At 44.0% G+C, this 11863-nt stretch overlaps 1 protein-coding gene across 1 annotated transcript in view; it reads left to right on the plus strand.

Annotated features, from left to right (window-relative positions):
• The window catches only part of KLF7 (Kruppel-like factor 7 (ubiquitous)), a 93973-nt gene extending 83475 nt beyond the window's left edge, over positions 1-10498 (plus strand). The window contains exon 5 of the mRNA XM_014546089.1: positions 4654-10498. Coding sequence (XP_014401575.1) covers positions 4654-4705 — 52 coding nt within the window. The 3' untranslated portion in view covers positions 4706-10498. The remainder of the gene's footprint in view (positions 1-4653) is intronic.
• Positions 10499-11863: the final 1365 nt, after the last annotated feature.

The following is an 11863-nucleotide window of genomic DNA, read 5'->3' on the forward strand; positions in this document are numbered from 1 at the left end:
TGGATTCATCACAAGCTTCAAACTTCTCTCTCAAAGTCTTGGATCTGGGGATGCCTTTTACTTCTTCACTGAGAAAACCATTGAGAAAGGGGTGCCTTCTTGCGTGTAGTCAAAAGATAATGTGAATTCTTGGTTCCGTTAGACAAGCATTTACCTGAACGTTAGCTTTGGGCCCGGGACCGCGTTACTCACTAGATATCAATAAGACACGACTCCTACCCTGAGGAAATGAGGAGACAGATCATTTTAGTATAATGTGAAGAGTAATAGGATAGAGAATGGTTACCTGTAGCTGATTCTTCTGATCTTTTTATTAACATCAATACCATTTTCCCTCATCCTTTAAAACGCGAAAGAGCAGAAAGCCTGCTTAACAGAAGAACGGTGAGGTATAAGGCCTTCCTCTGAAGTATTATTAGACATGAATTTACTGAAGACAGTTCCCATTCTTTGGGGGCCTGTACCATTCTTTCTCCTTTGAAAATAGGCACAAAGGTCTAAACGACGGAGAGGCTTTGAGAATGTATCCTGCAATTCCATCTCAAACCTCCAGCGTTTGATAGTGGAAGAAAGAGCACGTAGCAGCAGAAAACTACACTAGTAATAGTATCTGACAGCCTTGGCATTATCAACCAATAAACCCCAAAATGGAGACTCTGCAGGCCAAGGTGAAGGCAGGATTAGGTTGAGACATAATCAAATAATGGGCTTGCATCTGAGCGTGTTATCCTTCTAATCCTATTTCTGTGTTTAGAAGGAAGCTTAAGAAAATTAACCATCTTTTTAATGCAATCCTAAAGGTCTCGGTTATGATGAGAAAAATGCTTCTAATACGATAAAAGCCCTGAGAGCCTCAGGGTTCCCGGCTCGGCCAGCCGCTCACAGGGTGGCAGGAGGGGCCGCAGGATGTCCAGGGAGGCCTGGCTCTCCTCGGGAGGAAACGTGATGGCTTCCTGCCTCCCGGCCCGGTGCCGGCCCCTCCCCTCCCAGGCCTTCCTCTGGAGCAGTGTGTGTTTGTTTGGAGACCAGGTCAGGGGTGGCCACGTCTTCCAGGTGGCCCGTTGGCTTGGTGCTCCTTTAAGATGCTTATAAAGGAGCATTCATATTTTTCCTCCTTTTTTTTTCCTTCTTCCTGAAGAGGCTATTTTCCTCTTATCTTCATTCTTTAAGAACTAAATAAAGCCCCCATGCCTTCTGGAGCCCAGAGATAACCTCCCCCCCGGGCCTGAGGAAGTCCACTTCTTGACGCTATTGTCCCTCGTTTCTTTGGAGCTCTCTCCTGCTACCCAAGAACACAACCTGTTTTTCCATTTCTATCCCATCACTTAGAAGTCCCAGCCGCTCTCCTAAGTATCTATAGTTAGTCATGTTTCTCCTTGTTTGACAACTGCCCCCAATTCCCACCTCAAGTTTATTCCTCTCTAGCCCTGGCCATTGATAAAGAAGCTGCATAGATGGGGATTCTTTGTCCACAGTCCCTTGAGGAAAAGCATTACATCCACTTAGCTGTCAGATATGAAGGGTGGCGAGGCTGTTCCCGGTCCTTGACGATTGAGATTGCACATTATGGATTGCCATCATCCTTGGAAATGGGCAGAGAGTGTTTCTGTCTTCAAGTCAACTGGCTTACTGTGAAATTTACAACTGTGTAGCCGTTGACATATCCAGATTAAATCTGATTGTGTGATTTATGTGAGAAATAATTCAGACCCACTAGATATTTCAGGGAAGGATCTGTCAGAGATGGGCCGTCTCGTTGCTTTATTTTCTTCATCAAAATATAGGATGGCTTCTGGAGCTAGAAATGTTCGAAGCAGATGGTGCACGCTCTGTGACATGGTATTTGGGAGACTGTGAACAGCCCAAAGTCCTGCGGCCCTGCCAGTCGCCCGCGCATTTTCAACGGTGTCGGAAATGAGGGGCTGGACCCTCGTTGGTGTCTCAGGACGGGCAGCACCTTGCCTTTCCATCGCAGGGATTGTGCTAAGAATAGAGCAGGTCTGGGCAGTGGCATCGGGAAGTGGAGTGGTCCCAGAGCAGGTGAAAGGAAAGCCTGGGGTGACCGGGGAATCTTCCTTAGAAGACCTTTACCTTCAGAGACAGAGGGCATCTGTAGCCCTTCACAGGACACGGGGTCCTGTTGGCACCACGGGGTGTATGAGCATGGGAAACCTACTTCTTGCCTCTTCTGATTGGAGCAATCAGACCGCCTTATTTAGAAGCTAAGCTAGGATTGGGGTTTCCTTTCCTGAAAGCATGGACCATGTATACTTTGATGCATAAGCTAGAATAAAACAGACATGTGTTTGTTTGTTTTGCTAACATTGAAAATTGCTGGATGCCATTAAAAAATTTCTGTATTTCTGGCTTTGTCTGGAAAAATCAGACGATGTGCCCATAATATCCTGGAGCCGAGTAGTAACCAGTACCCACTGGCACTGGCCATGTGATCACTAATTCCACCAAGTTCCCACCACTCCCTGTGGTCTCCCAACAGGAAGGCAGACCGTCCGTTGACATGGATCATCTCCCCTGCTCTGTTGTCTGCTCTCACAGAAAGCAGTATTTCCTCGCCTTGTCCAAAGTGGAGTCAGATAGGGCTGTTTCTTACACTGGACTCACTGCCCGCATTCACTTTACCTGCCTGACCCCCGAAGACATTGGGTTTTGTGACCTCTGGCTTCAGGTTTGGGTTGGGGGAGGAAGCAAGAGGGCAGCTCTGCCATTTCCTTACCATTGGACTGAGCCGTGCAGCCCACCGAGTGCCCAGCTGCTAGACCAGTGATGGCGAACCTTTTGAGCTCGGCGTGTCTGCATTTTGAAAAGCCCTAACTTAACTCTGGTGCCGTGTCACATATAGAAACTTTTTGATATTTGCAACCATAGTAAAACAAAGACTTATATTTTTGATATTTATTTTATATATTTAAATGCCATTTAACAAAGAAAAATCAACCAAAAAAATGAGTTCGCGTGTCATAGGTTCGCCATCACTGTGCTAGAGAATGGATCTTGTCTCTCAGCCCATAGCATTCGGCTGCCGATGGCGGTGAAAGTTCTCTGCTTCCTCGAGTCACGATAGGCAGGCCATGCTGACTCAGCACAGACATAATCCAGGGAGACTGCCCCAGGGTAGCATCTCCAAGATCTCGGGCAGTGGAGAGGAGGCATTTTGATTGTTGAATCAGCCCACTTATCGGTGGTAAGAAATTATCAGCCCATATCTCGCTCTTTGGTGCCCTAGAGGGTTGCTGTTGGCTTACTGCTCACCTGCCCATCGTGTGCCTTTTTCATGAGCAAGAGAAACGACCATAGGGGTTCAACTGGTTCTCTGTAATGAACAAATTTCAGTCCTTAAGGACCTTCTTATTTAAGGTCATCTGCCTGCTATATACTCGGAAATACCCTCTGGGGTTCTATTACCCTTAGAGTTATTTGATTCTGCATTTCTCAATGCTGAGTTTATCTGTTACCTTTTACTGTTCCTATGAGAAGTAGGTATAAGTTAACAAATATAAATTAATCACACAAGTAAGTAGTTTGCTGGTATATTGCATTTAAATAAAACCTCAATGGTGAGGAACCTAGTCTAATGCTAAGTATCATGTGCTTCTTAGAATTTGAGCAAATAATGATGCTAGTTTGATTCTGGTGGGGTGCAATTACATTTCATATTATGTTAAAGATCTGTTGTTGTTTTTTTTCCACTTTTTTTCCTGAAAGAAATGGAAGGCTTCTACATATATTGCTAGATACCTAGCACAGAGTAGGCAATTGGTAAAGGCAGAATAAAAGTCCAGAACATCATCTGCATTACTGAACAGTTACTTCAATGAAGTGGTGTATCAATAGTACTATTTTCCTCTAAGTTCCCAGAATATAGAAAGGAAAGGAAAGAGGTTTTGTCCACTGCCTAGTCCTCTCCTTCACTTCTTACCTTCTCAGATCCCCGTGTCTCCCTTTTAAACAGGCAGATTGCTTTGTCTCTGCTTTGTTTCTTTCTCACTCGTTGTTTCCAAAGCATTTGCATATTCATTTCTTCTTTAATGATGACAATTATGCCTGGCTGGCATGGCTCAGTGGTTGAATGCTGACCTATGAACCAGGAGGCCACGGTTCAATTCCCAGTCAGGGCACATGCCTGGGTTGCAGGCTCGATCCCCAATGTGGGGTGGGCAGGAGGCAGCCAATTAATGATTCTTTCTCATCATTGATGTTTCTGTCTCCCTTTCCCTCTCCCTTCCTCTCTGAAATACAAATATATTTTTTTTAAAATTTTAAATAATGACAATTATGATAATAATAGTTAACATTCACTGAGATCTTACTACATGCCAGGCAATAGTTTAAGCACTTTACATAGATGGTCTCATTTAATTCTTAGAACCAAGCTATGAGGTGAGTGCCATAATGATCACCATTATACGGAGGAGTAATTAAGGCCCAGAGATGTTAAGGTGCTCAGAGTTACACAACTTTTAGGCAACCTGGGATTTGAACCCACGCAATCTGACCCATGAGCTCACCTTCCTAACACACTGCCTTGTTTCTCAAAAAAATAGAGTTAGGGTTAATCATTTTCTAAGGGGTGATGGAAGTTGAGTTCCTTACCTAGACCTCTCTAATATCCTTGTTCTTGTTTATATTTCTTAGGTGTTTTTCCAGGTCGGACCATCTTGCCCTCCACATGAAGAGACATATCTAAAAAAACCTAAAGGCCAGAGTTGCCACGACGTCGGCCGTTGTCTGAAGGAAACGCCATGGGGCAGGGGGCTGGACTTCAGGCGGGGCCCCATTGCCTCGCAGAAGAAAGTTCTCACTTCTACACCTCTGTGTACACACACACACAGTCACACACTTACACACACGCTGTCACGCACAGACCCCCCCACACACTCACTATCATGCACTCAGCTATATTTAAAATATATACGGCTATTCTTCATGCCTTGCCCTAGCCAGAAGATAGAAGAAAACGAAGAAGAAGGAGACCAGGTGAACTCAGCAAGGCAGACTGGCTGCTCACGTCAGCACTATTGGAATTATTTCCCGCTGTGGCCAATGGAAATCAGAGCAAATGGATGTGACGTTTCTGCAGGTGGACAGCCGTAAGAGGGGCTTATCTCTAACTTGCTTCTCAGTGCAACTTGATAGGAGAACACAACGTCTTAAAGTTGCATATGTGTAGCACTGTTTCTTTTTAAATAGTTGGGGGAAAATGACCTAGAAAACCAAATTGCAGTTTGGTAGCCAAAATTAACTCTTGGTTTATTTGTCCTTTGTGTGTGAAAAGTCCTACTATTCCGTGCGTCCGACTTCCTCAAAGAACTGTTGATCAGTTTTGGTTCTTCTTAGCACCACTGAGATCTTTCCAGTCGATACCAACGGCCTTAGCGGCGACAGACTCTGGAATACACCTTACACCTTTCTGGCCTGCATTTCTCTAGACTTCACTCTTAAGGGAGGAGTTTTCTTTTCTTACTTTTTGACTCTTGCACACCATATGCACTAGGGATTCTGGAAACTTCTAGCATGACTGCAAAGTGGCCAAGAGAATAAAGTCCTTGATGATAAATCACAGTCTATCCCTTGAGCCTCACCTATTGCCAGTGCTAGATTTTTTTCTTTTTAATCTCTCTGTTTTTGCTAATGAAAACTTGAAAAGCTTATTTGGAAGCTTAAATGTTTTATCTTTTCTCCATGGACTAAACCTCACCAGGACTCTCTCTCAGCACCTGGATGTCCAGCTCTCAAAGCAGCCAATCAGATGGGACATCACAGTCCTCTCATCCCCTTGAGGCATCATGACCTCAGCTCGTAGTGGTCCACCCCGTGCTGTGTGTCATTGCTGCCCTGTATCCAGTTTCAGCATAGATGTTGCTAGTCTCAAAGGGCAGCTGCATATTGAACCTAACTCTGGGTTATGACCTGACAAAAAGCCAAAAATATCACTCTTTCCAGGAGTGGGGAAAGTGGAAGATGCCTCCCAAGTCTAGTGACTTCAAAAACATCATCTATCTTCCTCTCTCATGCCCACTGAGCTCATGTTACTCCACTTGTTAAAACACACAATTCAGAAATGCCATTGTGGGAATGAAGGGTGGACATTTAAGGAAAGGGTTGAGATGTTTCTCTAACCGTCTGTCTAAAAGGAGAGACATATTTCTAATTTATTTTCTGGCTAGGCCCTTCATGACTTGTGACCTAGAGCACCCAGGATCAACAGAGGCCTCACGTTTACTCTGCAAACTGACTCCGAAGGGGTTACATTCCTTACTTTTCATCCCCCACACACATCCAATATCGGTCTCTATCTACCCGCATTCTTAGCTAGCTGGCACTGGCCTCAACTCCAAAGACTGCCTTTAGGACCATTACATGGCCTATGCAAGCAAGCGGGGTGGTTATTAGGACAGATTGTATATTTTGTATATTCTGGGACCATCCCTTCAAGACACGTCTAAAAAAACAAAAATGGCACTTGGTCCACACATGGTTGCTGCTCCTTCATACCAGCTGGCACCCCCCCTGCCCTCCTTTGACTGTTTGACTCGTTGACTGTTAAAATGCCACCCCATACCTATTTGGGATGCAAAACTGAAGTCTTTAAAAGGAAATAATAATATAAGAAACACAAATACATTTATGACAGCAACCTTCAAGATCCTTGGCATTTGGCTTCTCAGCTTTCTGCAACCTTTGGTTTCACTGAAATGTTGAATCTACTCATCTGAGGGTAAAGGAGCCTCCTCGTCACAGAGGTTGTAGCTGCCAATTGGACAAATGGGGCATTCTGAGGTCTGGCCCTTAACCTTTACTTTCTCCTTTTCCTTTTTTTCAATTTAGACCAAAAAAAAAAAAAAACCAACAAAAAATAAATAAAAACCCACCAACAAAATAATGACAATAAAAAAACCACCCGAAAACACACACACACACAAAATCTGCCCATTTGCCAGAGGCAATTATGTATATGTTAGTTGAAGGGTATTTTTAAAAAATCAGTTTTATTCCAAAGATTTAAAACTAGACATGACTTAGAAACAATTTCTGGAGCACTGCTTGCTGACAATCTCGTAGTTCTCTACTGCATTTGAGTGCATTTTGTGGCCAGTCCATCGGGGCGTGCCATGGGGTTATATTTGAATGTGTGGTGCATCCTTTCTGGATGAAGGATGGCGGGGGGACCTTGAACCTCGGCTGTATTAAACTGTTGCGCCTCCAGTCAGTGTACTAGATGAAACTTTAGGTACCCCAGATTGTGTTGGTTCACTGGTCTCCCTTCCCATAGTAGCCTCTAGCAGGAATGTACACACACACACTGGTGATGGCGTTGGCCGTGGCTGCCACCATTTACAAATGTTCTTTCCCCAGTGGGAGCTGGTCTGGCCTCTCGAAATGCTATTATTAAGGGTTTAGAATATTTAATTTAATTTTTGAACCGACCAATGCAAGGCTCTATTAAAAAGAAAGTTAAAGAATGCAAAAGAGGAATCATTGCTTGTTTGCTCCCTGTTGTCATCTGCGGTCTGGAAAAGACCTTATTTGAATGTGGCGGAACAAAGGCCCTTTGGTCCTCATCAGTGTCTGAACTGTTTTGGAATTCCTCTCTCTCTCTTGTATCAGTGAGGTCCTTTGTAATCTGCCCCTGACCTTTCTCGGAGCAGGGGGCGCTGAACCGTGATGGTCGGGCTTGCTTGCTTGCTTGCTTGCTTGCTTCAGAGTCATCTGTTGACGGTGAGAATTGGCCTGAGAATTTGGTGGGTGCTAAGGGTATGGCTTGGAAACTGTTCTCTAGCGGAATTGACACCTATGAATGATAACCAGTCCTATCCACGGGAGCGGGGGTACAGCCCCAATCATTCGGAAGCGGATTTGTGATACAATGCCCATCATCTCCAGAATGGCAGAGATGGCGGGTAAAGAGCCTGCTGGAGTGAGCAGGCTTTCCAAGAAATGGCCTGAAAATGTTTTGCTCCCAAAAGGACAGGTTGTTTAAAACGGTGCTTGAATGGACATTTGAAACACATCAAACTGCTTTCTCGCTTCCATTGTTACCTCCTGACAGTCCAGGGGACCCCAGATTGGAAAGGGGAAGCGTGGTGTGGTGTTTCTTGTGATTGTCCCTCGAGCACACTTAATCCAGGGTTCAGAGTCCGATGTAGAGAACAGCGGTGTTTCTAAGCCACTGACAAATTTTGGTAATTTTCTTTATTTCAAGTTGTGCTTCTGTCTCCTACCACCCGGCTGTAAGTCAAAGACGTGGAAACCTGAAATGATATGCTGCTCCTAGCTACTGGCCTCCTGCCCCACTAACGGTTAATCTGCCCAACTTAACGCCTGGTGGTGATGACTATTACGTTTGGATGTTCGGATTCCATGACAAAGCTGCATTTGATAAAAAGATCGGAGACCCCAAAATGAACTTCGTGCTGACCATTTCCTTCTCTCTACGTGCTTTCCCTTGCAAAGCCCTTCAAATCCCCACCTTCTCCCCTCCTGCACCTCTTGTGCCCTTTTTACATCTTTGATCACCTGATTCTAACAGGGTAAAAAGACAGCCAACCTCACGCATGATAGCAGAACTGATTCCTATGTTTTAAAAAATCTTCTTTGAATCTAGAAGCCAGAGAAGATTTTTTAAGGACTTTAGTTTGGGATAAACTTCCAGATGAGCCATGTCTATTTGCATCAGAGGGGACATGGGACTTTCAGGGCGATTCACCCAGGGCCCGCGAGCATTCTGCCCCACTCCTGAATTCTATGGCAAAGTAAAAAAAAAAAAAAAAAGGAACTTGAATGGCAAGAACAAGAAAACCTAGTGATTAGTTTTATTGGTTCAAAATGGTTTCCTCTATGGAAGGCACTTCATAAAAGAGAAAATACTGTGCAACGTGCTTTTGTCTTCTCTGTTGCAGAAGTTGGTTTTAGGGGAAGGAAGAAGGGAGGGGAAAGTCAGAGAGATGCAACTTACTTAATTACAAAAATCAGGTTCATTGTTTCTTTTTAAAAAATCTTAGGAGGGCCAGCACATCTGGCCACTTTTGCACCCAGATCTTTGCCAAAGTGAAAATTCATTAAGTAGACCTGGTTGCGGAAGTGTTACCTGGCATCTTCCGGAAGTGACCACCTGCCAAGTGTAGGGTGGGGCAGGAGGAGAGAATTTGCATTCTGGGTCTGGATTAAATTTCGGTAAACATGGTGATGTCTCAGTTTGAAAACGAGAGGGCCTGAGTCTAGTCAGTGCCTCTTTGATGGCCTGCTTTCCTCAGTGAGAATCATTGGGAATACTTGAGATGAAACAAAAAAAAAGTGTCCAAGGAAGCAAAAACTGCTTCTCAGTGTGAGATCCCATGACCAACTGCCTGAGGCTTCAGGGTTTTCTCTTGCTTTGAACACTTTCTCTTAAACCTCCTCTGTGGGTACCTAATAGATCCCAGAAAGGGCGATGATAAAGCTGCAATTAACTGTTGTGTGCACCCTTCCGATCTAGTACTGTATTCTTCAGGTGTTTTCCATTTAAGTACAAGTCCTCGGGAAGCAGGTATCCAACATGGAGAGAGAAATCCTAGGCCATCGCTTCACAAATATCCCAAACAAGATAACTCTTTTCAAACAGGGCTCCCTCTAAAGGTCATGAGGGAAGGTCGATCCATTCTTTGTTGGGGACTGTTTATACAATTTTTTTCAACTGTGAGCTTTGAAATCGTCAATTGCTTTGACTCCAGCTTCTGTCTACTGCCATAAAATGGACCCCACGTCAGAATAATGAGGGTGGTATGTCTGCACACACCTGGATGTGTGCACACGTACCTATTGTACCTTCGCAGAAGGAAAACAGGCTACTGACGTTGAAGAGGAGTAGCCACCAGTGCCTAATATCTTTCTGGGGGGATGGATGCTTATAATTGCCAGTATATTGAAACCACACTGGGAGTTCCACATAAAGGGGAAGGGCTGAGGGTGGGGAGAGGGGACCTTTTCATCCTAGGCCTTTGGACCAGACAGAATAAGTTCTGCAAATCTAGGTCCTCAGAGGCTTTTGGGCTCATTGGCTGGTTCTCAACCTTTTTTTTTTTCTCCCCCAGCATGCATTTCCTGTACTCAGACTTAAGTTTCTTATCTTCCACTTCTGCTTCATTCCAGGGAGGAAAAGTACACCTGTTATGGCCAAGATCTCCTTGCTAACACAGAGGCAAAAATAAATGTTTCATGTTTTTGGAGCCTCCCCTTCCTTTCCACACATCTCCCCAAACTCCTTCTCTCTCGTCATCCCTTCCCTACTCCCACCACTCGACTTCCCAGCCACCACCATTTTTCTTTCAAATCTCTATTATCCTCTCAACAGTTGGCTTGAAAATATTTATTTTTGCACTATACATTTTCTTTTTGCCAGATGTGTCTAACAAGTGTGTTTGGAGAGACCTACTCCCAGCCCCTCCCCTCCCCCACCTCCCCGGTCACATTCTCTCAGGCCTTCTCTGGTATTTATAATATATCACAGAAGTACCCAGTCTTATAGCCCTCGGTTATGCCTTTTTTTGACATTTTATTTTTTTTAAGCTTTTTATATATATATAAATATAAATATATTACTTTGTCGAGTTTTTTTGCTGTACAAAAGTCTTAAGATTTAAAACTATTATTTGTATTATATGATGGTGGTATGTTAATGTTACAAAATTATTAATGAAGAAAAAATTTATTTTTGTTACTGGTCTGTTTCATAATTCTTTTTTAAATTGGTATATTGTAAGATATCTATGCAAAAATGTTATGTGACGCATTTTTATTTAAGAATGTAATATGTGTAATAAACAGTAGAATGTGTTTGGCCTTGGAATGCCTTACTCTATTTCTCCCTAGCTTATTTAATTGGGAAAGAAAAATCCTCAGAGACACAAATGGGTCCTTATATATCTCATGAGAATTTTCTTTCTCGGAGAGAGAAAGGGAAGGCAAAAGACCATATGAGGTCGTTTTTCTTTGTTTGGGAGGTTTTGGGGGAGGGGAGCGGGGGGTATGTGTTTTATGGTTTCAATGAGGTGGCTCAGTGCCAGATAGGATGGAACACTGAAGACGGTTTATTTCTTCGAGGGGAGGAAAGGAGCATATTGTTGGAGGTTATGAAAAGCAATATTTTAGGGCGAGGTGGGTTATGGGATGTTATTTGTTTAGGGGGTTAGAGGAGGCTTATTGAAAGCAGTTTATTTCGTGAGCGAGGGGTAAAGTTTGTTCTGGGATAGTGTTGAGTGGAAGTATATTTGGAAAGGACGACGAAGCCATTAGTGGAGGAGCGAAGAAGGGCACAGGTGAGGCAATACTTTAGGTGAGAGGTGGGAGGAGACCATTTACAGGAGGTAGTGGAAAGCCAAGTGGGGAAGAGCTGACTAATCAGAGGCAGAGGAATTTGGGTGCCTATCCACGGTACAGAAAGTTAGGTGCAAATACAAGCTGTCTCAAAACACTGAGAAGAGGAAGAGGAAAGGCGTAGGGAAAATGCTGAGAACTAAAAGAACACGGGCTAAAATCTCTTCCACAAGTGATTTCCAGGAAAGAACATCAAAGTAAGGAGGACGGTGGGGAGTCTACCTGGTGTTATTATCCCAGCATCCCTTGCAGGGTGATTCCCCAAGAAAAGGTGCATCATTCACTGGAAACAATAACCGCATCTGTCATTTTCATGGGACACAGCACTACTCAAGCTTTCTTATCACACTTTGGACTTATGGGAAAGGGTACCGTGGTGAATCACTTCTGTCCTCCGTCAAATGAATCTGACTAACTTTGCAATAGATTTTTACGTGCAAGACTGGCTGCAGCGACTAAGTCTGCATTGGTACAGTCATGTCTGGGAACAGGG

This window comes from Myotis brandtii, unplaced genomic scaffold, assembly GCF_000412655.1.
Source record: "Myotis brandtii unplaced genomic scaffold, ASM41265v1 scaffold43, whole genome shotgun sequence".
In the NCBI taxonomy this organism is placed as follows: Eukaryota; Metazoa; Chordata; class Mammalia; order Chiroptera; family Vespertilionidae; genus Myotis; species Myotis brandtii.